Here is a 27,986-nt window from a genome sequence, read left to right as displayed (position 1 = left end):
GCAGTCAGAGTCTAAGAGCGGCTCACACATGGTGCCACCGTGCGACGCTAAGCGGCGCTGTTGCATCACATTCTTCCCCTGCTGCTGATGAGAGGAGAGGGAGCTAGAGAGAGAGAGATAGAGAGAGAGAGAGAGAGAGAGAGAGAGAGAGAGAGAGAGATAGAGAGAGAGAGACCCTGTAATGAATTCATATCTCAAATTACGGTTTTCAGGCTTTGAATGCAGTCACGTTGTAGAAACACATTTTCTTCCGTTTCCCTCCCGCTGCCCTTGCCAAGTCTGACACACCAAGTGTCTTCTCCTCCTCTCAGGGACGAGGAAGCCATCGCACACACGTGCACACACACATGCACACACACATGCACACACATGCAAAGATGCTACACCAGGGGCAACTATAAGAGTCTGACTTTATCGGAGCAGGATATATGACCGAATAAAGAACCCATAATCCCATAAGTCTCCATCAGACTAATTATCCCAGGTTGCGGAGCGGTGCCCTCATTTCTACATGCTGAGTATTGTGTGTGAGTGTGTGTGTGTGTGTGTGTGTTGCTTCCATCATGATCATTTCTGGCAAATTATCATTCACTCCCTACCAGACTCATTGTGGTGTAGTCGGGAACCGGGGAGGGAGACTGATGATGTGCTCAGCAGTAGCCTATTTTCTTGAATAGTGGGATGACACAAAAGGAGATCAACTCTGTAGGGCATAAACTGAGCAGAGTGGGGAGCAGTGAGTGTCTGGAGCTGTTGCTATCTTCATTAATATAAATATCTTGCGCGAGGCTGCAAGGAATTCTGGGTGTGATGTCATAATACCCTTTTAAACCTTCAAAGTGCAGGCCCACTTTTTCGGTTCACCTTCTTTCTTGTTGTTGTTCTCAGCCCAGAGAGCGTTTCCCCCTTCAGCTCGGCTGCTCCTCACACGTTCTCATCTCCAACCGCCCAAGCTACACCAACAAAAGCTAACCAGCAAAAGCACGAAAAGCTGAAAATTGTCAGTGGTGTGATAGATACAGTATTCTGAGTCCCATCCTTTGACTCCAGCATGAAATTGCGTGTCGAGATGCACCTCAGTGATCTTCTCAGCGAACCAGCTCCATCGTTGGCACCGTAGATCAGAACTCATCGTTTCGCAGCGGCTCGTCTGAAATGAAACTCTGCTCTGTTTTCTCTGCAGGTAAAGCTATTTAATCCCCGACATCAAATGTGTTGTTGGCATCCTGTTGCGCTGCCTTTAACAGGATGGCCCCCTCGGGATTATTTCTGATGGCTCCATAACTGAAACAGGTTGATATTCACATCACCGACATTAACATCCTGTTTTTTTAACGTAGATCTAAAAGATTTCCTTTCCCACCGCTGTGCTAAATTCATTTTTTCCCCCTGTAGAAACATTTTTTGTAAAGTGGTTTCTTGCAGAGAAAGGGCATCGAAAGGTAAGCGCCCACGCTGCGCCGTGTCACGTCCTGGGCAGTGCTTTGGTTCTTTAATAGCGTGCATGACTTTCCTTTGGCTGCAGCCCCACAATTAGCCCAAAATCTAGATATGCCTGCAGGCTGGGGGGAAAGGTTCAGGGAGCAATCGGGCAGAAGTCTCAATATTTTCATGAAAGATACATGGAGAGTTATTTTACTGGGATCCAAAAGTAGCGCAATTATATCACAGGGGCAGATCCAGGGGTGAGGCCAGGGGGGGGCGCTGGCCCCAGCAACAACCCGATTGGCCCCTGCAGTCCCCTGTCCTGCCAGTAGTTGAACTATATTATTTAATTTGTTTATTTTCTAAGCTAACAGTAAACAAGGAATGACTTAAATGTGCTTGGATGTGTGTAAAGTGGGGCACCTTTCAATCACTGTTATAACAGCTGTTTAGTAAAATACTTATTTACCATACATAACAGGGTAGTGTGGCCGAGCGGTCTAAGGCGCTGGATTAAGGCTCCAGTCTCTTCGGAGGCGTGGGTTCAAATCCCACCACTGCCAGGCTTTACTTTGTTGTTCTGGGTTTGAACCCTCAGAGTTGAATGCATTCATTCTAAGTCACTTTGGATAAAAGCGTCAGCTAAATGAAATGCTGAGCTACAATGTTTGGTGTTTATTTTTCCAGAACTAGTTGGTTGACTTGTGTAGCTCGGTCGAAATTATTTAAGACACACACACACAAGAATACGATTTCTCATATCCTCTTCTTTACTTCTTTGCCTCCATTTTCTCTAACAAATACAGGATTTTAGGAATAAACACGCAAGATTTCAACATGGAGCTTATGAGGAGTAATTAAGGAAACAGCCAAAGACCCTGTGGGTGGAAGTTGCACCTTCCTGCCCTGTGTTGTAGCTGTTTTTTGTCCCGACGGAGTTATTGACGTATCCCAAGATAAGAGCTACAGCGAATAATTCCCTTATCTGAGCTGAGTTTTTTGGTTTGGATCTCGCTATCCAAGAAGTTGACACACTCCATGTTTTAAACAAACAAACAACAGATATTAGAAAAAGGTTTTTTTCTGTGATGAGGCTCTGCCTGGAGCGTTAAGCTAAACCACGTGCAGCCACCGAGCCCGTGGCGTGGCCCTTAGCCTTCATCTGCCGAGCGGGTGCTTTCTTTAAAGTCAATTAGACCTGCTGCCATGTCGGCGCTGCACTGCTTTAGATGGTTTTTGTCTTGGGAGCATCCAGCGCAAAGATTTGCCCACGTTTGACTCTCGATGTGGAATTCAACTCCGTTTCTCACTCGCTGTCAAAGGAATGTAAAAAGGAAAAACAAACCGAAGTGACGCCCCTGCCCTCACAGGTCACGTGCTGCTCACACGAGCCCTGATGACTGTTTTCATTGTTCCTGTTCCTCGCAATTAACAGTGTGAAGGACTGAGTGACATATGATAACGACTCATTTGACCCCTGCTGATCCTCGGTTTATTGATGTGATGGTGCCGTCTCATACACGAGTTAATAACCCCAGAAGCCTCTTCTGAACGTGCTCTGTTTAATCATTTAATCAAAACACTGTCGGTGGGCTCATTTAATGAGTTAGTCAGCCACAGTGATTTTAAGTAGGTTTTGACTAATTTAGGCTTTTGAACTTGTATTTCAGAACGAGGTCGATGCTTTGAATGTGTGAATTTGACCGTTTTCGAACAGTAAAAAACACGAGAGCTCGTTTTCTGAGTATTGAAGTGAACCCTCCAAAGATTTCACTGTAGAAATGATATGAAAAGATGCAGCATTCATAAATATATACGATTTCTGTAACTCCATCCCAGTGTGTGTGTGAGCTGCAGCAAACATTCACACTTCATCAATAGTCTGACATGCTCGTGAGCCTGTGACTGAATGTTTACAGCTGCACCTTCATTGTTTTCATCTGCTTCAGATTCCAGATAAGTCTCATGCAGTTCCAGCCCACTTTCCCCCCAAAACTTCCCTGATAGGATTTACCTAATCCTGTTGGAATAAATCGGAAAATTGGGGTGTTTCTTTTTTTAAAGCGAGAAATAATAATTCTCATCGCTCAGGCTAGGATTTGGATTTAGGAAATCAAATCCGACTTTTAATCAATCTCAAAACTTGTATCTGTGTTTTTCACGGCTCCAAGGCACGATAGTTTAGACGCCGAGAATCAGGATAATCTTGATCCTGCTTGAGAGGTGGTTTCGGGGGGGGGGGGGGGGTAGAGACATGACAGGCATAATGGAGCAAGAACCACCTTTACTATTTCCATCAGTAAATCTGCCACAACAGTTTCTCTCTCTCCTAACGCCATTGTTACAGATGCAGGGGCCAGTCCATGAAATGGCCTTTTGGACCTTTTATTTTTCAAATGAATAGCTATGAATTCCTGCTGCTATGAGGCTGTGTTCCCTCCTTCAAAGTGACATGTTGAAGAACAGAGTTTTGAAAGATGTCGGCCATTCACCGAGTCCCTGAATATTGCCTGTGGGATATTATTCACTGTACAGTAAAGTGGGAGTAAAGAAAACTCTTTTATACCCTTTCTCACTTTCTTCACACAAATCCTTTCTCACCGAGCAGAAGGAAGCTATTGACAGCATCATTTATTCAGGAGATGCCAGATAGACTTTAAATGGATGTTGAGTAATTCATGAGTTTGCCTGAGACCTGCACTCCTTGTCTATCCCCTCCTAACAATGTCATACGCAGGTGTACAACAACTGAAGTCGTATTGACAACAAACTGAACTAGGACTTGGGATCATGTCTAATAAATCATTATTAAAGCTGGATCAACTGAGTTCTTTTTTTGGCCACTTGACAGTAACGCAACAAGCTGTAAACACAACACTGACAAATTATCACCTCGTAAAGTCGTCTCGGTAAATGTGTCAGCAGGCGATTGGTTATTTACACGTTCAGGCCTCGAACAACAGTGGATTCAATACCTTCGCCAAAGAGGTTATGCTTTCACCGCTTTGATTGTCGGCTTGCTGGTTGGTTAATTTGTTCTTTCAGTGTTATCATGTAGAAACTGCTGGATGGGTTTCTACAAAACTTGGCTGGAGGAGGCAGAACGGGTCCAAATTGCAGGAACCTGTTTGATTTTGGCACAGATCAGGATCAAGGGGGGGATGTTTTCACTTTCTTAAGATGCAAAGTGTTGTTTTAAGTATTTTCACAGATTTCCTATACGTAAAAATGTATTTATCTTGACAGAAAACAAATCATGTTTCATTTTGTGCAGCTTGATTGGATTTAAGTAGATGGTTCGGCCTTAGCAGAGGTTTTGGGTTCAGCAGGATACCTCAACAACTACTAACCAGATTTCCACGAAACTTTGCCGAAGGATGGAACACGGGTCAAGAAAGAACCCATTTAATTTCGGTGCAAATCCTGGTATTTTTCTTTCAATCGTTTTCTTTAACGTTGCGAAAAAAGAGGGCGTTGATTTCCCCTGATATCTGAGTGTGTGTAATTTGGTGTGGATTCCAAAACGAATCCAGATCTAGTGGCTGTAAACGTGATTTTCTTTAGGGAACTGTTGAGCTTTGGTAGCGGTTAATGCTCTACTGTGTGATATTGTGGTTTTTAGATTAGATTCAACTTTATTGTCATTGTGCAGAGTACAAGTACAACGCTAATGAAATGCAGTTTGTATCTACCGGGAAGTGAAACTGTAAAGGCTGTATTTTTACTGATAGTTGCAGGAAAGTGAGTACTACTATATATAATTTACAATATTTACATTGGGGGAGAGTGTAGCCTTCCATATAAAGATATATATATATATATAATAGTTAATAATTTACTACGTTTGTTAGCTGCTCTCTAACTGTCGCACATTGGGTTTATTCGAGCTATTTCACTTAAAACTTCTGCTCCTGTTGTGATGTTGGAAATGAGATTGACGAAAGCAACTGACACTGATCCCAAAAAAGTAAACTTGCAGACTTTATAAACCAGAACAATGACCAAGAATCTAAAGGACTCCACAGAGCTGAGAGAAACTGCTACACCTTTGTGGTTCACAGGGTAATTTGATCCATAATTAATGCTTAAGTGTTGATTAGTGCAGCTTTAAAAACCTCCCTACAGGAAATGCAGCCTTGATGTTGGCAGTCAGCGGTCATTGTTCCAAATGAGAGACACACAGATGTGCTTCGGCTTTGATGTCAGTGTTCATCTTTCAGTTGGAAGCTTCAGGCTTTTAAGATGGTGGATGTTTAGTTTTGGACCGTAGCCCCCCCACTGAGTCTATTTGAATACTGTGCTTTTGAATTAGCTTGATTAGTATCAAGCACAACATGTGTGGTTGAGAGCGAGAACATTCCCGGCGTCCTAGGAGGCTTAGTTGTTACCTTAAATGATGCCTTTTGCACATTGTCGGTCTGAGGGGTTTCTCCAAGCTCACAAAGAGGCTTAGGGAGGTGTGTGTGTGCGTGTGTGTGTGTGAGAGTGTGGCCAGACTGGTCTCGACTTCTTGGTCCACTTAACACCCAAAAAACCCATATTCCAATTTTCTGCTTTCCCAGACAACAGGTTGTGGTTCAGACTGGTTTAACACTGTCCTAGTTAAGACTTTCTTGAGCTTTTAAAACCCAATTTGATCAAGTTCTCCAGGGCTGCGACGAACAAATCGGTCATATAAATGTACCGGTGATATTAAACCACTTTTATTCCCTCCATCTCCAAAAGGGGATAATTGCACGAGGTCTCACTGATTCCGTGAAAAAGATGGTTCCCACTCCTGTGAATCCACGTCGTGCATATGTTACGTCACAATTAGCCCCATGTGTTACTGAGATGATTAACACGCTTTCTCCTCAGTGAATCATTATTATGCCAGAGGACAGTTGGGTTGTCTTTAAGCAGTGGAACTATAGCGCTTTACAATCCTGCTCCACTGTCACACCGGCGTTCCACTGGCAGGAATCCGAAGGTGTGAAAAGAATAGTCGTTGTAATTCTCTTGATGAGCCGGCAGCCACGTTGTGAATGAGGAAGTCAGGTACTGTGCGCTCGGTGCTAACGATGGCAATGATGTAAAGTCAGCACTCGTACTGTATCGCCTGAATTGTCAGACTCTGCCTGTCTAGGGCCTTTTTTGGATCTTTTATTATCCCGAGTTTATTTTATTATCTGCTTCCCTGTCTGTTTCTTGGATGTTTGACTTCCTGTCTGTGTCTATTTTCCCACTTTTGTGATCATCTATCCGCCCCTGATGTGATTCAGCTGTTTCCAGTTATCCTAGTCTGTCTTGTGTGTTTAGTCTCTGTGCCCTTTCTATCCTCTTTCGTTTGTTCGTCTCTCCAGTCTCACCTTGTGCCTCAGCTCAGCTCCTTGGTGCTCCTCGAGTATTCTTCAGTTTGGACTTTTGTGTTTGCCTGTATGCCTGGCAACCTACCTCTCATTAAATCATCTCAATAGCACCTATCTGCCTTTATCAAGCATCTGCATTGAGGTTCCAGTGAAATTGATTGAATAAAAAAAAGTGGTGTTGAATGACCTGAATGTTTGAGTGAATCTAACCGCTTCAGTTTTTATTTTTTAGCTTTCTTTGTGTAAGTTGAAGACTTAGAGTTACAGGTTCATGAACATGTTGGCTGTTTGCCTCACGCCAATAAACCGAACAACAGGTTAGCTAGAATGAGCTTAATGCTAGCTAGCACACGTTTAGCTTAGCTGTTGACCAAAGGACCTATTGAAGGTTAAGGTTTAAGGATCATGCCGGCCAACAACAAAAAGTTTTGAGCCTATTTACTTAAAAACCTGCTCAGTGCTGCAGTCAAAGTATAACCTACTTTATTTTAAATGGAAGACGATGATTTTGGTGCTAAATCGAGGTCGACCAACATGTTAACTCACTTGTTCCACTGAAAGTTGCGAACTTTATATCGTATATATATATATATATATATATATATATATATCCCTTTTGGGGCTGGTGTGTTTATTGTTCTTTTAGTTTCATCTTGTTTCGATTCTGTGATTTTGAGAAGGTTGCCAACAGCAGTCCAGGTCAGAGGGAAGTGATGAGTTGTGTAGCGTTGCCTGGTTTTTCCTTTTGCTGAGGAAGGATTCCTCGTTAGCTTTTTACGTCAGGCCAATGATTTTGTTACACTTAAGAATAAGAAGGTACGAAATGTCCCATGTGCATTAAGGCTTAATAAGATATCTAACACAGACGTTAACATGGACTCCTCCCCTTGTTTCATTGGACGAGCCAGGTTTGCTTCTGTACATCTGTGGGTCTTTCGTGTCAGGGTCATGTCTTTACCTCTCTTTACCTCACTTTATGCAAATTTGGTTCAAAATACAATTCTTTAATGAGTTAATTGCAAACACCTTCTCCACCTACAAACATCGATACCCCACAGTGTACGTACAGATGCGCACACTGAAGCACCTGTTCATGAGAACATCCGGGGACGAGGTGTTTGAGCTTATTTTCTCCAAAAAAGAAATGCTGTCAAAATTAAGATGTTTTATACTTTATTGATCCGGTGAATGTCAACCACACTTTAATCTCTTCTCATTTAGACTCACTGGAGTTGTGTTCTTCAGCTCAGTCAAAGGTCTCTCTCCTGCCTCTAGTTTGTACAAACACAGCACCTGGGAGACCTCCTCCGGCACCGACTCTGCTTTCATCGATTCTGCTGTTGATTTCTTTTTGCGGGTTATTTATCTGTTTGAGACACAGAGTGTAACTGTGGTCTGAAAAGTGCTGTATAATAAAGATTAGTTTTGAAATTATCTAATTGTAGATTAACCATTAAATCTGTAATGCATTTTTTTATATAAAGCCCAAGCCTCAATTTTAACGATTCACAGGGGAGATAAAGCACATTTTCATTCTCGCATCCCAGCGCACAGATTTTCATCTGGAGATTCACAATGATTGTTATAAATTAATAAATTAAACTCATAAACCTCCAATCTGTGTAGCTGGTTTCCCATTTTTAAACACATTTGCATACCAATAAATCCCCTGTAATATAACAGGATAATCAATAACTGTGGAGCGTGACAATCCTGAAAACTAAAAATAACATTAAATGAGTCGGATTAATAAGCCTGTGATTATCTGGAATATTAAACAACTTGACACATACACAGCAAACATCGTGGCTTGTTAATCTTGTCAATGTAATTTTTTTTTAGGCTTCATCAAATGAAATGCTTCTGCATTCTGCCAAGAAATTGTCAACATGGACCAAAATGTACCAGATCTCAACTAAGATCACCGCATGATTTAGTGAGTCAGGGTCTGGCCGGGCTTCTATCTTTCTTTTCCTCTAAATGATGTCGCTGTGAAGTCTGCCAGGCAGCAAGGGGCCAAAAATATTCAGAAAACATCTGCAGATCATACAAAATATATAACTCCAGGTATACGGTAATGCTCCCGTCGACTCGGGCGACAAGCCCCGTCTCAGCCAGACGGGGGCACATGGTGATGAACATCTGAAGCGTCCCTCTCCTCCTGCCAAGTGCAGCTTTTAATGGCAATGACACAACACTTCAAAAGCATATTTTGACCAGACACTGGCGCCCGGAGATGAATAATCAAGGGGAGATGGCAAGTTGGCGGCTTTTGAAATGAACGCCCTGACCCCAAAACTCAGTTACTTAAAATTTCATAGTGACATTATGTAAGATAATAATACAGCTTTTTATATCTGCTCCAACTGCCTGATAAAAGGAAGAGAAAAGGGAAATGTTAGGAATACAACTAATCATGTCTAAAACCAGTAAATGACACTGTATGTTGTTGAAGTGATGGCATTAATGGATGTTAAACATACAGTTAGTCTTCTTATGTGAATCTAATATATATGACCTTATTTAAATATATGATATTCAACAAATCTTGATTAAAAAATCTAAAAACATCTTAAATTATGCTATATATGTTGTTAACTTGTGCGTGTGACATTATCTAACATGTTTCCAGCAATGTGAAGATGAATCCACAAATGTATTCAAATTAACAGCACATATTTTTTCCATCTTTTAATTGCGTCATAGCAGATTTGCCCACGACTCTACTCGCCCTGGTTATAACTTCGGTGTTTAGGACAAAGGATAAACTGCCGGCCAATTATTTTAAGCTTTAAAACATTTACTTCATCGGTGAATAGAGATTTTCATGTAGATTTTCATTAGCAATGATGGTTAAGAGAAAAACTCCCATGATCCCACGCTGCTTCAGACTCTGTCTTTTATTGTTGTTGTGATTGATAGGCCCCGCCCCTAGTGGCCATGTATTGTTCACTTAAACATGATGGGACCATTGTGGAAACAGTGATGGGATATCACATCAAACCATATTTAAATTAAGAGTTATTAGAAAATTGAAAGGAGTGAGATGTCAGGTCTGATTATTCTGGTTTAACTTTTTGGTTTCTTCCATCCTTTGAGGTGTAAGGTATCTATAATCACTGTGTTTATTTTTTGATATCTATCTCTTTGATATATCCGATATAGAGTTTATATCTTTAAGATTTTATTCCATGAAGAGCTGCTGTTCTAAAGTGTTTCAGGTGTCGGCTCGAACAGACTGACGTGTGAACCCCGGCAGCTCATTTACATGATAAGGTGTCTGTTTGAAAAAGGGCTTCAGGGGAAGAACATGAAAGAGGAAAAGAGCAACTTCACAGACTCTGTTTCACTGTGAAAAGTTAAAAAATCTCTCCTTTGTGACATCACATCTGAGACTTTATTTCTTCTACTTATTACATCAATATTTAGTCTTTGTGAGGAAAAAAAATGTGTGGATTAATAAATGTCTCTTCTTGCATCAATAATGGATCTGTGGAGAGACCGGTGCACTTGTCATGCATGAAAACGAGTGGAAATTCCAGTTTGGGGTTAAAAATTAAAGAGAGGATTCATTCCATCATGACATCAGACTGTCTAACAAGGCTTACCAGTGATTGTCTACAACCGTCCTGTGTCATTTAAATGTTTCAGGTCCTTTCAATAATTAAAAGCCAGAAAAATCACATGGTATATTCATAAGGACGGCCTAGTCTCATACTGTGCCGTACTCTTGAAACCTACTTTTACACTTTTCACGTACAAATGTTTGATTAATATGAATTTATTCTGAAAGTTCCTTTACGTAAACAAACAAACACTTCAAACTGCACCAAACCTAGTGTGAGTTATGTGACTAAAGCATATTCGGGAGGTTATATCATTATTTCAAATATTCACTCCCCAGGCTTCACTGCTATTCCTCCTCCACACCCTAAATACAATAGAGTTCAATTTAAAAGGAAAATATATGAAGCCTAACAAACCACCTCAGCATATGGCCTCCCTCCATCCTCCCCAAGGTCAGAACTCTCCTGCTTGAGAGTCTTGCAGCTCTGGCTCGGCTTCATAATAACTTTATATTTATTCCTCTTCTCTCACCTTTTCCTGCCCCACCCTCGGCCTTCGCCTGCACGGGGGTGGATTCTTTACATCTCGCCCGCAAATACCCTCAAAGTCAAACACATGGAGACAAAGATGCAGACACAAACACACACTGCAGCCCCCCCCGCATGATGAGTCAGGGAGTGTGTCCTCTCTGGTGTTTGGCATTGTCCTTGTTTATTCATATTTATTCCCGATGAAATATGAATGACAGAACTCTTGCGGACATTTTCTGTTCCCCTGGTTCCTCACGTACCACGAGATGCAAAAAAACAGAGAAGACAGAATTGGCCAAAAGTGTGTCCCCCTCCGACACATGTACACACATTTCTCTGCATCGCTGAAATTTTGATGTGGAAAGAGGCGGTTGGGCTGTTAAAAGAGTGTCTAGGGGAGGGGGGAGCGGGCGGGCGGCTTCTTTATCGAGGACGAGCAGAGAGAGAGAGACTTGGAACTTACATCAATGTTAAACAAATAAAAATGTAATGTTTCAAACGAGACCTTCTCTGCATACTCTGCTGTCGAATCAAGACGACAACAACAAGAGAAATTGTGTTTTCGCAGTTCAGTGTCTGGGTGGGTGGATAATGATACAAATAATGTGCCTTTAGTAAATGCAGAGCAATCTTTGGAAAAAATACAACCCCCCCCCCCGGTGCTTCCAGGTCAGGAAGACGCACATTTAAGCATATTATGTGAAAGTGCATGTGTATTAAGATTCATTAAAGGTGATGTGCTGCATTTGCATGAAATTTGAGACCATTCTTTTATGTTGTTTTATGTAAAAGAGGTAAGATGGTGTTTGGTTTTGAATAATTCTCGGGTGAGATGTATTTGTTTATCTGGCACTGCAGACACCATTTGTAATATCTACATCTAAATATTCAGCTTAAAGTAAAGATAGAATCGGCCCCTTGTCATGCTGCAAAATACGTTTCCATCCTCTGACTCCAGATCAGATATATATTTGGTCTGAGGTATTGTCAGTCTTCTCTTACATTAATAAACTACAACATGTCAGAGTGTGTTAGCGACGGAGACATTAGGTCCTGAAGCTATTACCATCATTGTCCCAGGTGCGCACGCAGTTCACCAACCTCCATGAAGACGGAGAGACGAGACCTTCAGCGGCCACCATTAAGGAACATTACAGAACACGAGCTGAAGCATTAAAAAGAAATCATCATCATAAACACAAACAATCAATACGGTGTTTCTGCGAGTATGATCGTAAACGCCCATAAAATCTATCGTTTCATATCGGTGAGAATAAAAGTAACGCAAAAAATAACGTGATATCCAAATCCTGTCATAAGGAACCACTTTCTAATCTTTTCATAGCCTCTTGAGATACTTGCCGGAAGCCTTTTCAAAGTAAAACCCTGCGTTTAATTGAATTTGATTTGATCGGACTCTCCCGGAGGCCGGAGAAGTTCTGAGAACTGACACCTGCCAGCTCCGGCTCCCAGCTCTCAGCCTCAGGGCGAGTCTGACCTGTATGTCTGGTGCTGGGGCAAGTTTCAAGGTTTCTATAAGGGGGATATACACCACATGTATAAACCACATAGTTGAAGTAGTACCGGATCAATAAACCCCTCCAGTGTGTAGAGCTGTCCGCTCGTTAAACAGAAACGTCTTGTTCTCTGTTTCTACACGTGTTAAATAAAACAGATATACACAACTACATCTTTGAAATACACAGAAAACAAGCAAACAGTTTTTAACAAGGTTTCAACAATGTTTAGATTTAATTCAATATGTCCGTGAAGACGTCACCGAACCATCTGCAATGTGTTTTCATTCTCTTCACCCAGCTGAGACACAACCTAGCACAGGCGGCCTGGTGATGTGACGGAGCTTGGAACTTCTCTCGGCTCCGTCGCAGCCAAATAAAACTTAGAAACTATAAAGGTGGGTGGTGGACTCTTCTTTTAACTTCTGTCAATGACAAACATCGCAATGAACTCCTATAAAAAGAGACTCACTACAAGTGGAGGGAGGCAACGTTTCCTCTTCAACTTTGTTATTGTTCTCAGTGCTCTCCACGTCTCAGAGCTGTTTCCTTCCCCAATGAGGTTCAGTTTTCATTGTTAGCAGGATAACGCAGAAACTACTTGGATTAAAACTTTGAAATTTAGTGAAAGAATGTGGTAAAGATCACCGGGTCGGTCCAGGATGTTTTTCACTTCCTCTGGGAGCCAGGGCGTTTTGCATTTTCATAGATATGATCTGTATGTTTGTATTTCTTGTGTTTTTACTTGATATTTAGCAAAGTATTACAAAGAAATCTTTATTTTTACTATGAAACTGAAATGTTTTGGTGTGGATTCAGGACGTAATAGTAATCTTAATTTCTTAATTGGGAATTATAATTTTTCCAAATTTTCCTTGATTTTTCAGAGATTTATGACTGAATCTAGAAATAAAATGACAAAAAACTCATACATATTTAGGTGGTTGGTTTTTTAACAAGTGTGTGCATTTCGTTCAGTTCCAAATTCATATCTGGATCTATTGAAGTTCATAAGGATGAAGGCTTATTCAGCCAACAAATAGGGACAACCTGTAACTACCACCAAAGTGTATTAAGACTAGTTTTAATTTTACAGACACAGTTGGGTCTTTGGCCGAGGTTTACACTCTACTGGATGAAACATATCTGAAAAACTAATTTATACATTTTAAAACTTGCAATGACTCAACTTATAATGAAACCTATGATTCAAATGATAATTTAATCAATTTAAACAGGCAAACCCATTGTCAATTTATTCACATATGTTGTGTACACGCCTCACCAGCATCAAACAGGTATTATGCAGCGGCTTCTTGCTTTTGTTCGGTGACAAACACAACAGAAAATCCACTTGATTTGGAAGTTATTCATCAAACAGGCGCAACGGGCTCTGAAGTTTTGGGTTCCTGTCATCCGAGGCTCAGCTTGATCACTGGGATCCTCCTCTTCATGTGTTTAGCACTTAAAGGAGGAGAGCACAGATGACAGCGGGAGGTTTGATTGACGCGGTCGACGGCACGTTCCCTTTGCATTTATTCAGACTCACCCTGGGTCGGTTCTACAACACGGATTGTTCAGATCTATTCAAACCGTATATTAAAGGGAGGTTGAAGACTAAAATAAATTAAAAATGCAGCTTTCGGGACACATTACCATAACAACAGAAAAATGTCTCGGGGCACAGCGATGAATTATTTAGAAGTTGCGAGTGACAGTTTCTTAGAAAGGAAAGTTACAGTGGAAAAAAACAACAACAACATTAATGCAGCATTTTCCTAAATAAACAAAGATGGAGTGGAGTTGTGGTTTTTGTGGTTATTTAACCTCAAAGGTAAACTTGAGCAAATTCATTACGGTGATTAAACTCCTGACTTTCAGCTGAGATGCTTGTTTTACCAACATTTTATATTTTGACTTCCCACCGCTCTGGTTTTACCAACGTTGTGAATATTTCCCAGCGACAGAAAGTGAATCAGGACCTTTAATACCCACTTAGAAAGTTTAAATTTCATTTTACGGATGTTTTTATTTCAGCTTCACTACATTTCTATTAAATCCTTCCGGTCTTGATGGATTCTGTCAGAACTTATTCCCCCCATCGCACACACATCCCCAGTTTCACCACTCCACTGTGTCTCTTTTTGAGATCTTGATCAGATGCAGAATAAACATAAACCACAGCCCCAGTTACTGATAATTAGCCGCTGCTCTGGTAAATCAGACGGTAATTTCATGCAGATTGCCAGAGCAAATATGTGCATAAATCTGGCCCAGGCACTCAGAGTGAGGAATTTGCAGGAAAGTGGACATTAACAAACCAGAGTTGGAGAAATATAACGTTTGATGATGGGGGGGGAAAAAACTTTAAACTGGAGAGAACTGGGTGATAAGACATTATTCCTGCTCGGCTGCTGATATGCCGGGCTGCCCCAGTGACTGAAGCTCTGCACACAGGAAATGATGATGACGCTCTACATTATTCAGCCCTGAGACCGCAGAGAGGTGTTATCTCTGATAGTGCAACAGGCCTAGGTTCATTCATCTGATTGTAATGACTCAAGATTAAGGAGTAACGACCTCTACAGGCAATCTGAGTGTTTCCAGGTTGAGCAACAACATCTCTCAAGTTCTTCTATAACACAAATGACTATACTCTCATAGACGCCAATAACCCGACTATTGACCTTGTTCTGAGTAAGACATTCTTTTGATTGTGATGTTTTTTCATCATTTGTAAAAGAAGGCGTCTCGACCACTCGAAGCTCTTAACAGGACAAGTAGCTGTTTCAATCACTGATCCACACATTCACACAGAGCTTATTCTGTCACACACCACTAACACACTGTCAGCGCAGCCGCCTGTGGAGCCAGGGAATCGAATCAGGGACTTGTAAGTGGACGACCCTCTCTACCTCCTGAGCCACAGCTGCCCGTACTCCATTCATATTCCTGTTTACATGCCACAGAGCACAGTCTGATTCGGACTCAGGTTAAGATTACTTACATTACATCGCACAGTTTAATATACGATGTTAGCGTTTACCCTTTTGTGTGTTTTCAAAATTTAGCAAAAGGTTCAACTCCTCCAGAAGGATGTGGAAACTTCATTAGGACGTTATAATGTGATACAGACGTCTACATAATTCAACTACGGCTGAAATACTCCACACGACATAATTAAATTATTGCTCATCCAGAGTTTGACCTTCGTAAGGTTAAGATGATCAAACAATCCTATTTACAGGGCAGTGACTTGTCTCGATATAATAGGGTTAATATAGGAATAATATAATATACATGTAAACACTTCTAATGTTGAGTGAAGAGCAGTTTGCTTAAGAATCATTTAAATTGGTGTTTTTGAAGGATTCAATCAGCGTCCAGAGATGCTTTAAAAGTAATTATCTCATTTAACGTTTACTTCTTGCATTGAACACCTGACTATTGTGCAAAGAGAATATGATTGCAAAATAAAATTAAATGAAATGGGGAGAAAATAGTTAATTGTTCAAATAAACATGTTGCAGGTGGTTACTTGTTAAAAACGCCACACACAAAATAGAAGTCCTGCACAATCACGGTACAATTAGAGTCTTCAAGTTAAACTCCACCCACATGCATTTGCATAATGAGCCACTTCAGACAAAGCAATGATTCACTCGATTATGATAAACTGAGAATGAAGTTGTTTTAATCAATTTAAATTCCCTCTCAGAGCAAACAGACTTCCTGCCTCCGCATCGCGTGTCTGCAAACACAGATTTTGGGGGGGGGGGAGGGGGGGGGGGGGGGGGAGTGTCTCTTTAAGATATTTGGGGGGAAACAAGGCCCACATAACCAGGAGCCTAATTTGTGTTGTCATCTAGAGACACTGTGCGGAGCTGCTTCACTGGCGATGAAGGAGAGAGGGAAACTGTGGATGGATGGATTTAAGCAATTACACCCACATGAGCTTTATTTAATCGGCGTTAGGGCTAACATTGTTGAACCAAAAAATGTGCTCACATGCGAGGAGAATCACTCAGGTTGCGTTGCAGCGTGCAACAAAGATGTCCCTCTGATTCATTGTCACTGGGGCCGCTCGAGGGCCTCTTATGCCAGCTCCCATTAAGGCACCGGGTGTGTTGTCTGGAGCGGTGACTGGGATATCATATTTCACAGATCCACATTTAACTTCAGCCCGAGAACCACCAAACTCTTTTGGACAAGACTCGGTTGCTTGCTCGGAGGCAAATTTGTTCAATTCAGGAAACATGTTTTGAATGAGGACAAACAAAAGCTTCGCTCAGTGTCTGTGCCTGTGTCTGTGTCTGTAGCGCAGTGAAGTGGTTATTAAAAAACTCACCTTTTATAACGAAGTGAACATTCAGTGTTGGCAGGAAAGCAGCTAATTATGCCTGCTGAACATTATTGCATTATTTAGATCTTTCATTTTTTCAGTACCATGGAAATATCTGCATAAGTGCTCACACACAGGGAAGCAATTATCCCTGGTGACGTCTTTTTGGACGCGGATCACATGAGTCAGCAGATCTGGTTTTTGGGGACAAATGCAAATACAGCAAATACAGCGAGGCTTTGGTAAAACGTGGCACGGCACAGCACGGCTCCTGGTTGTCTTAGCACCGATGCTAACTCCGGGGAAAGTTAGTGTAAGCCCGTCCCCATTGGTCGGGGGGGGGGGGGTTGACACTAATTCCCTGGGACAGGAGCGTAGCGGTGTGTGATTTAGCAGCGTATGCTAAGTGCTGCTGCAGCTGCAGGCTAGTCTGTGGGCGCCGGGGCAGAGAGAGCAAGCTGGGAAAGTACGGACTCGACTAACTGGCCTGATTAGACCGGGTGTGAGATGACATGGATCAGACACACACACCAACCCAGCCGGAAAGACAGATTGGCAGGATTAGAGGACGGGGGTTTAAAAATGAAAACTGTATTAAAAGAGAAAATGAACCCGACGTGGATGCAAAGTTTTAAAATTCAATAAAGTGAGTGGAGGATGAAGAGGGATAAAGAGCTCAGGTTCATTCTGCGGATGTGATGTCTCCTCCCGGGTGGAGATATGTGTTTTTCTCTTCTCCTGCTCTGCTGGACTGTGGTGGTGTAAGAAATTGGCTGAGATGCAACGTAGCGTTCAGCGCATCACGGTTTCATTAGCTCTCATTCAGCCCCGGGCGTTTCACACTGCATTTCCTTCCACTCATCTGCTTCTCTCAGATCTGCTGCCTTTACAGGGAAAGGTAACACAGGCTGGAACTTGGTGCGGGGGGGATATATCGCCCTGAGTTGAAAGAAACGCTATTTGTCACCCGGGTGAACGTCATTGATTGATGCCGACACTCGTGCGCCCTCAGCCATTCTGAATGTTTCCCCTCAAACCCCCGCGAGTGGAGTGAAATCAGATTAGGTTTATTTCAGGGTTATTTTATCCATTAATAGTCGGCACTTTACAGTGAACACCGCCTGCAGGCTTAGATTACACTCAAATGAAGGCAGGCGGTGGAAGGGAGATCCAGAGCGTCTCGTGAAGCTCCATTAGCACGAGATGAAGTTCGGTTGAACCCTGTTGGTCTGATGGTCGCTCACTTTGGAGCAGAATGAAGTGATCTTCAAAACAGAGGAGGACAGACCCTAGAACTCTCGTGTTTGGGAGCCAATCACGTGATCTTAGTTTTTAGTCGTATTACTTCTGCACTCGAGACTTTCACTAGTGATTAAATTCAAGTCACATCTCTGAGTCACAGATTTCTCCAAGATAAATACAAGCCAATCTGTGAGCGCCCCGGCCGATCGCTTTGCAGCTCTTAGTGTGTTTTTGAAGACATGTTCGGAATACTCCAGACGCTTATTTCCTTTCGGTTGGAAAATGTATTCAGTCCACAGCAAAGTGAAATAGATTTTTTACTTATTTTTTTTTTCAAAAGGTGTGGATAGATTATTTTCAACAAAGAAAAACGAGATGTGGGAGATATTGCTTATGTTGCAGGACACGAGAAAAATATGTGTTTATGTATATTACACATAATGGCTATCTTTTGCTGTTCTTCATATTCCTTTTATCTTCTCCTTATGTTATTACTTTTTAATGTTAGCTTTTTGTCTAGAAAACAAACTTTTGTTTTCTTGTCCTCTTTTCAAAGTACTTTGTAACAGTTGTTTTAAAAGGTGCTATAAAAGTATATTTATTATTATGGTACGAAAATGGAGCAGAAGAGAAGAAGACACAGTAGATGGTGGTGAAGCTACTTTATGTTACCTGCTACCCACTAATAAACTGAGCAGAGAAGAAGAGGAAGAATATGTATAATAATATAAAATAACAATATATTAGAGTAATGGAGATTCAATTTGTGCATCAAGTCTTTCAGGGGCCACTGGAGAAGATGATATAGGTTTGATAGGGTTTTATCAGTTTTTGGAATTAGAGCACATCAGTATTTCTTTGACCTTGACAGAACATATAACCTCCCGTCCCATGTGTCTCAGTGATCATCTCCACAGAGAGAGAACTGTCAGGGTAAAGGCTTCAGCCGCATGGCAACATAAAGTCAGGCTTGACAATATTGTGGAGATCGCACAACTTCTACAGACACAATTCTCTGCTCATTTCTGGTGCTTGTGTGTGTCTTTCAGGGTATGATGGGTGTAGTGGGCTGGATTTTACTCCTACTCTCCCAAATGATGGTGCCTGTGGCGTCCCAGAAGCCTCCAGGGCTCAACGTGGGTGTGATCATGGGCCAGACGCGCCCCATATCCGATCAGGAGTTCCAGCCAGAGCGGCGACCCGATGATGCCCTTGACGTCTCCGTGGTGTCACTGAGGATCAACGAGACTGACCCCAAGTCTGTGATCACGCAGGTGAGAAATGCTTTTACACCCACACACACACAGACACACACATGTGCCTTTATCGAGGCCTGAGTTTGTTTCCCTGTGTGTCCCAAGGTGTGTGAGCTCCTGTCACGCACTCGTCTCCACGGCATTGTGTTCGCCGATGGCACAGATCAGGAGGCCATTGCCCAGATCCTTGACTTCCTGTCCGTTCAGACCCAGCTTCCAGTTCTGGGAGTCCATGGAGGCTCCTCGATGATAATGGCTGACAAGGTGAGTGACCGTGACACGAGCACTGACCGGTTCAAGCACCACACACACACAGACACATGCTTCTTTGTATGCACAGTGTTTGTGCTGGGGAAGCGAGATTGGGAATTTGTGATCCCTCCTCTCGGCTCTGGATCTTGGAGAGTGATGCTTTTCAACCTGTGTGATTTTTCAAATGTCCCGACGTGTGTGTTGGCAATCTAGTCGCACTCTCACTTCCCTCAGAGACAGGGACATCGTTCACTTCCTTCCTATAGGAACTATAAGAGGATGTTGCAGTCAGCATGTTGTAGATTAGAGAATTGACGCGCTGGAGGCACGAGGAAGCTTGTTTGTGCTTCCGGGCGCCGCTCTGTCAGATTATTTTATACGTTCAGAGCTGAGAACTCTGCCAAGCCTGCGAGTTGGTACAGGCAGAATTTAAATCAGTCTGTGGATTGACGGCGGGGCATAAGCAATTCTATTTTAATCAGCCTTTTATAAAGAAAGGAGTACTTTCACATTTAGAAAGTACAATATTCAAAAGGTCAGAAGAACTCTTTGCAAAGAGCACGCAGCATTCCTCTGGTTTCCTTTTAACTGTTTCTGCTCGGTCGAAACTGGGCCACGCAAAGAGGAGAAGAGGAAACGTCTGGTGCTCAGCGGGAGGCCGGAGGAATAGATTCCTAGATTTAAAAAAGAGAAAAGAGAATATTTCCTTTCAGGGTGGATTTCTGTCTGAGTGCGGTGTGACGCTCGGTGCAGACTCATGGATGTGTGTGTCTGTGGATGTGTGTGTGTGTCTGTGGATGTGTGTGTGTGGATGTGTGTGTGTGTGTGTGTGTTTCCTCAGCAGAAGCCTCTCTCCCTGCTCCTGACTCTGTAGACCTCGCTGACTGACAGACAAACTGAGGAAGCTTTGATAAAAACACAAACTGCTTCTTTAGCTCTTAAATCTCTCTGGGCACGGCAGCCGAAACACAGGAACCAATAACTGCCGCAGTACAGCAGCCGTTTGAAGTGCAAGTTGATGGGGGATGCAGTGTGTTTGTGTGTGTTTGTTTGTGTGTGTTTGTGTGTGTGTGAGAGAGAGAGAGAAAGGGAGGCTGAAAGAGAGAGGGAGGAAGGTACAAGGAAACAGTGGGAGTTGGGGCTGCAGTGTCAAGGTTATCCAGCTTTCACCCTCCTCCCAATGAGAACATAATGATAGACAGAATAAATAAGTAGTTTTTCCCACCACCAGTCGCTGCTGTTCCCCATTAAACCAGGTGTTTAACCCCCGACTGCTCTAATTGATCTGTTTGGTGGCCAAAAGCACTCGAGGGCGGTCAACCATAGCAGCTCCCGGCTGTGAGTGTGTGTGTGTGTGTGTGTGTGTGTGTTCAGTCTGTAACTAACCAGCCCCCCCGCAACTGCTCCTGCAGACCTGTCCCTGTAAATTAAAAAATTTAAAACAATCCCGCCTGGTTTGAATTAAGCACAACTGGCAGGTGTGTGGAAGCTCAGTGAGTCAGCAAATAGTTTATTAGATCAGTTTGACTACACCTACCTGGTGTGTGTGTGTGTGGGGGGGGGGGGGGGGTGTATTGATGATCCTCCTCCTGGGTGTATTTATGAATAACAGCCTAATCAATAATTTCTCATCAGTGAATCATTCATTATTAAGTCTGCAGCTGTTATTGGTTCATTCTTTGTTATTAATTGGTTAATAAGTGGTGTTTGTTTTCATTTCTTGGATTTGCATCGCAGGCGTTTTTAAGATGTTTATTGTAAATGGGACCGGGTAACAAGGTTTTATTTTAGGAGCCTCTGCAGGCAACGAGGTTCTGTGTTCGACTAGTTTCCAGAAAACCAAAAACAAAGGCAGGCAGGTGTGGAGTCAGAACCGGTTTCCAGTCCAGGATCACAGACGAACACAGAACTGGACATGTCTGGATATTGCAGGCGGCTGAGTGATGGACCTGGGGCGCAGGCAGACAGAGTATTAGCAGGGAAGTAAGAAAACAACTGGCAGAGAAGTAACTAAAAAATCCAGGTATAGAGAGAGAGACTGTGGCTGTAGAGTTCACACCGATAGAAGAGGTTGAATGGATCTGATGGAGTCTGGATGGGATGAACCTGGGGTTTAAATACTGCAGGTGGCTTTGGAGAGTTGATTTGAAGATGAGCCTCGGGGGGGGGGGGGGGGGGGGACCAGAGACCCTGCAGGAGACACACATACAAACTAGAATGGCGTTCAATAGAGCACATCCCTCCACCAACACCCAACAGTTCCCTTACATTCAATATAAGCTGAACTGATTCCACACCTTTATGGAGATCAGTTCCCTAAACATGCCTGATTTTTAAAAGGTATAAATCTTATTGGTGAAGGTAAAACAGAGAACCAGTGTCTCCCAATAATGATCTAGTCCGTGCTGGTCCGCCATATTCTAATGAGTCCCCCAAAACTTTTTACACAGGCAGTCTGACCCCATAGTTCCAGTTCCAGTCGTGGCATGTAGCTCAGCTCTCTCTCTCTCCCTCTGTAGACAGTGAATATGTCACTCTGAATCTGATACCCGTCAAAGTGACCTTCATGCTCCCTTGTTATCGCCTTAGATGTAATCAATTCTGTGGGGAAAGGCTACACAACTATTAACAAAACAAGGATAAACACACAAACACAAGGACAGTGACAAACAGCAGGAAAAGGGGGAAGATACAGAGTAATCCAAATGTTGCTCTGTCTTACACCATCCATCTCTGACAAGGTGAATATAGATATGACTCAGTATCTCAATAAAAAGATGGGGTAGGGACAGGGGGGGGGGGGTAATTTCCCAGATCTGAAAGTGACCTCGTCAAAGTGCTTCTCTTCCACGACTCCACAGTCCAATGAAATTAAATTTGTACTGATTTAAACCAACAAAACACACAAATTGACACAATGGAGAAGCTGCGGAGGTTCGGTGCTTCTCTCTGATGAATCCCAGAAACCACTGAGTGTGTTTATCAAAGCAGTTGGAGATCGATTTTCCTGTTGATCACCTAATTGATGAATCGATGAATCATCCCAGCTCCGAACACGATGGTGCCGGGTTTCAATCTTTCCCCCGGTGACAGCAGCGACCCTCATCATTACCGAGGTGATGAGGACTCTCGGGGAGCCGACACGTGTTCCCGCTCCGCTGTGCCACCGCGCTCACACACATTAGCTCCTCTCAATCATTCTCACTGTGTGATGCACGTGTTAATCTCGATGGAGGGTGTGAGTGTGGTTAAAATAAAAACCAGACCAGAGCCGACAAATGCATTTTGCTTGCGGAAGGCAGTCGGGGTAATTCCTTATTGGATGTGTGACTGTAGCCTTCATACCTGCTGTCAGCGGCGTGTGCTGTTAATCTGCAGGATCGAATGAACTCCCAGCGGGCTGGTAACAATTCAGCCTGATTACTGTGGGCTAACAAACAATATTGTGCTTTTGTGCAGCCAGAGCGGCTCAAGCCCTGGGCTCTCTCCCTCTCTTTCTATCTCGCTCCACGCACTCAGTCGCTCTGTTAATGTCACAATCAAGTCCAGAGTACAGGAGAGAGAGATGAGCAGCTGGTCCTGTGCAGCCTCGAGTACAGTGCAGCTCTGCACGTCGGGTTGTAGATGGCGAGCAAAGAATGGAAGAGGACGGCGCCAAGAAAATAGAGAAAGAGAGAAGTTGCACTCGCAGGCAGGCAAGTGCTCTGAGATAATGGATGTATGTGGAGGTGGGCAGTGCGAGTGTGAAGCTCTCGGTGTTGAAGCGGCATTAAGATGCCAAAATGCAAACTTTACTGTCGTGATTATGTCACATTTCAAGTAAAGGCTTTCTCCACTTGTCATTTTTATCAGCGGCTGGTTGCACAGCCATCACGCTGCCTCACACAGACAGGGCCTGGGAAACTGTTAGGTACATAAACAGGATTGTGGAGGCCGGGAACTCACTGCAGCAGCTCCTCAGGTTTTATTTTTAAATGACAGTTTTTTATTTGTAAAGGTTTTTCTTGAGTTTATTCAGCCGGTGGATTCTGAGCTCGGGTGTTTTTCTTTTGGCTCTTAGCTTCTTTTTCGGTTGCTGATAAATGTGTTTATTGGAAATGGTGTCGGACCAGGTGTCAACTCACTGGGACGTGACCCACTTGTTTGTGAGCTGCCGTTTTCAAGCCAAGAGTTTGGGGATTCTGTCAGTGGAGCCTGACTGGGAGAGGCGGACACTGCACTAATGCACTGGCACCACTTACACCTGCGACTCGCACCCATTGGTCGGTTCCTGCGCCCTAATGCATCCCGAGCTTTATCGTCTATTCAACGTGAATCTGGAACGTAAACTATGAAATGAACATCGTGCTGTTTTGAAGAAGATTTAAACCAGACTCTGTATGAACATGTTGCTATACATCAAGGGAGAGGTAAAGTCATTTTCTCATAGACTTCTATATAAAACTGACTTATTTTTTCAGTCAGTGCCTCTACTGGTCATTAGATAGAATGCAGGTTTCACGCACTTCTTCATTGGCTCCACTTTTAAACCCGGAGTTTACTTTATGACTTATGCATAACTTGGCCTTGGTTCTGCCTTGGTTCAAAATCCTTCTTTAGGATCTGCTTGTAAACCACAGCCCTGTTTCCACTGGTCAAAGAACCCACTAACATCCAGCTTTTGTCTGGGGAAACAGGCAAATGGGAAATGATTCAATCGCCCTTTGTAGCGGGATTATCCTCGTATTAAATAACCCGCCTATAACTTCAGATCTTTGTGAAAAAGACATATTTCTAATCATTTCCTGAATTTGGAGTTAATACACATCATATACGATAAAGTACTCGGCGTGGCTCCTCATCATTTTTAGCTCCTGGGCTGAAATCCAGCCTCATCCGCTGCCTGCTACCGACCAAACTGTGGTGCACATGAAGAGGACCCCAGACCCCCCCCCCCCCCCCCCCCATATAACGGGCTTTCACAGATGTTTAGCATGAGAGTCTTGAGGCAAAAATACTGCCTGCTTCCAAGCACCGGGTGTGAACGTCCTCAGATGACTCACACACAGATGCTCACACACACACACACACACACACACACACACACACACACACACACACGTCCACAGATTATTATGTCCGGGATGCTTTTATCAGCTAATGACTGTGTAAGTGGGCTTTGTTTTGTTTGTTGTTGTGATGTAGGACGAGCGTTGATCTGCTGGCCTGGGACAAAACCCTGGAATCGTTTCTGACACTGATGTTGTTTTTTTTGCGTTGTGTTGCAGTGCTTGTGTTTGTGTTTGTGTTTGTGTTTGTCTCCACTGTTCCGCCTGCACCGCTGCCAGAATGCTCCAAAAACAGATTCCACCCCAATTGGTTTCGGCTCTTATCAAATCAAACAATCGTCCATTTTAGTGTTTCTAGCCAAACCCATCTTTTTATTTCAAATGCCTCTGCCTCGTGGTGCATGTCAGTGTGGAGCAGTCAGGAACGATCTACAGTGAGTTGGATGGTGAGCTGTGGGAAAGGGCGACATGTTTAAGGAACACGGTCTTGATGGGGAGAAAGGGCTTGTGTGTGTAAACCCAGGAGAGGAACCGGATTAGTTTGGAATGTTGTACTTCCATTACCGAGCGGCCGCTGTGGGAAATAAGAAACGATGCTGGCTTTTCCTCAACCCTGTTCGTCTCTTCTCTCCTCCGCCGCTGTGTGTGTGTGTGTGTGGGGGGGGGGGGGGGTCACAGTGTGTAGCATAGGAACACGAACATGCTGAGATGGAAGGTTGTGAATTAAACATGCATGTTCTTTCTGCTGTGCTCTGCCTCTGTGGTGGGATGCAGCCCTGGGTGTCTGCGTATGTGCGTTTGTGTGTGTGTGTGTGTGAGACAGTGTGTGAGTCTGTGTGTGTGTGTGTGTGTGTCCCAGCTTGGGATGTCCCATATCAGTATAGGCCATTTGCCCAGGTTCTCTGCTGAGTTGCTTTAATATTTAACACCTGCTCCCCTCACCTGCTGTCACTGGCAGAGGATTTGCTGCTGTGTCATTCACTCACTGAGTCCCTCCACTCCTTCACCTCCTTTCTTTTATTCGTTTCTCCCTCTTGCTCTCTAGCTTTTACCTCCTTCACCGCTCCTTCAGCCCTTTTCTCATCTTCTCCTCCAGTTTCCATTCCCCCCTCTCCACTGCCACCTCGTCCTTCTTTTCTGTCTTCAGTTTGTAACGTCTCGCCGTCTTGGTCTTAAACCTCAGGAGCTTTGTCTTTATATTCCACCTTAAACAAAAACACACAATCAACGAAGTATTTTCCAAGTTGTGAAGATGTAATTGTTAAGCAGATATAAACATCAATCAATATACACCTTCTAATAAAAATAAGGGTGCAATTATATATTTGTATTTCTCTACAGCTATGCCACTGTGCTGTGGAGCAGAATCAGCAGATTCACACAGATTCTAGTTAAATCCAACATCTGCGTCGTCCTGTCTCGCAGTGTAACTTTGCCCATTAACGCCAAACAGAAACCAGTACAGCGTTTCCAGTCTGAAATTCAAACCAGCAACGATCGCGTCCTGAACCAGCCGCTTGGGTTCTGATCACTCTGGTGGTTAATCTCTGTTTTGGGAGAACAAGGAACAACTGGCTACGGTAGAAGGCTTCGGGGGAAATCCGGCCAACCTTGAACCAGTGCGAAGCCAGACTGGGTGATATGGTTACTATGGTGACTAAACCAGACTGCAGCATTTAGTTCTGGTTCCCTGGCTGCGCTCACGCCACAGCTCTCCATGCCCAGTTTCCTCCCAACACAACTGGAAGCTGTGAAACCCACAGATCAGCTCCTCGTCACTGCACAAGCGGCTACGGCTGATTTTAGAAAATGCGATAAACAGCGTCAGCCGCGTGGAAATGACCTCAACGCATCCCGTCATCAACACACAACGGAAAAAACTGATGCACGGTCAACATCTGGTGAACGGCACGACACTCTACAGCCCGGTGACTCGGCTGAATCACAACAGATCTCTTACGCTGTGTTTAATGCTGCAGCGTTTACGATCTAGTTACTCTCAATTTTCTCTTTAAAGACCACACACAGAATATAGTGGTTAGATAACCAGGAGCTCTGCTGCTGTGCTATATGATCACGGATATTAAATATCAGATATTATTAAAATCTCTTATAATGGCGGTTATCTTATTTGATCAACATAAATCCAGACAGAAGGCAGAGGGAGACATAGTGTGGCCACGTTCATATCCGTCCGTCAAAATCCCACAATTACTTATCATGGCATTAACCAGTAGTCTCACTAATCTCTTTTCAATATAAGTTATGCAATTACAATCACTGTAAATTGAAACAAACCTTGTAACTCATTCGTCAACTTCAGACTCCAGCAGACAAATGCAGCCGTCACCCGATGTTAAGGTCACACAGACGAGTGAATCAATCAGGATCAGGCCAGACACCGGCCGACAGTCCGAGGAATGGGAGCTTGTCCCTCCTGGAAAATATGGACATAACCCCCCTCCCCCCCCCCCCCCGATTCTCAAGGTCAAGACAGAAACACCGTGTTGAGGTGTGTGTGTCTGTGTGCGGCTGTGAGGATTTTTCTCTCCACCACATCAGAGAGCAGTTATATTTTAATCTTCTGAAGTACCTGGTCAATTAATTTCCCAGTGTCAGTTGTGTTTCATCGCTCTTGTACATTATAGTGATAACGAGTCCGGTGAGTTTGACAGTGATCGTGTCTCAGAGTGTGTTACAGGCTCATCTACACTAAAACTATCAGGTTGTTTGTGTATTAATGTGAGTAATTCCCCTAATAACAAATTAACATTAATAATAAAGCAACTTAAATACTTATGACTATTGAAACCGTAGATAATTGCTATTTTTTAATTGAATTTTGTTCAAAAACCAAAGCATATATATTACAAAATTGATTTTTTACATTGTTATGTGCACAGCTGCCTAAACCAATCAGCAGAGACGTGTCATTTTTTAAGGAGATGCTAACTGTTAGCAAGTAAAAAATAATTTATTTCCTAGAATGTTGATATATTTCTTAAACAAAACATGTTTTTTATCAACAGAAACCTAAAAGCAATAACGTCTTTTGGTTTCCACAAGTACGTTAAAAAATATCTTATCTATTATATTGTTGGTAATTCTAAAGTTCCATCTTGAAACCAATCTGTGGACGTTGCATCACAGGGACGAGATGAACACACAATCAACTCGACCTAAACACACAATGAAAATCTCCAGCTGCAGTGGAAGCAAACATCTGCAGTTAGCTCCCAGCTAACGGCTCCAGCTCATCAAAGAGCATCATTCATGTTGGTTTTACACGTCACCCTGTTACAAAAGAAAATCCAATAAGAAGTAACACAAAGACACCAAAGTACTGCATGTATTTTACAGTTTCAAATATTAGTATTGTGTTGTGAGTGTACTTCCTGTCACAGTGTTTGTTATTGTGTCTTGTCAGTGGGGGGTGTGATAATGAACCTGATCCCCAGC

The 27,986-nt window shown here is 43.1% G+C and overlaps 1 protein-coding gene across 1 annotated transcript in view; it reads left to right on the top strand.

Annotated features, from left to right (window-relative positions):
- The window catches only part of grin2ab (glutamate receptor, ionotropic, N-methyl D-aspartate 2A, b), a 96,784-nt gene that overhangs the window by 1,089 nt on the left and 67,709 nt on the right, over window positions 1–27,986 (top strand). Inside the window, exons 3-4 of the mRNA XM_053418710.1 lie at window positions 19,021–19,245; window positions 19,333–19,491. Of these exons, the coding sequence (XP_053274685.1) occupies window positions 19,021–19,245; window positions 19,333–19,491 (384 nt within the window). The remainder of the gene's footprint in view (window positions 1–19,020; window positions 19,246–19,332; window positions 19,492–27,986) is intronic.

Source organism: Pleuronectes platessa, chromosome 3 (assembly GCF_947347685.1).
Source record: "Pleuronectes platessa chromosome 3, fPlePla1.1, whole genome shotgun sequence".
Classification (NCBI taxonomy): Eukaryota; Metazoa; Chordata; class Actinopteri; order Pleuronectiformes; family Pleuronectidae; genus Pleuronectes; species Pleuronectes platessa.
This window is presented reverse-complemented; position numbering and strand designations above follow the sequence as displayed.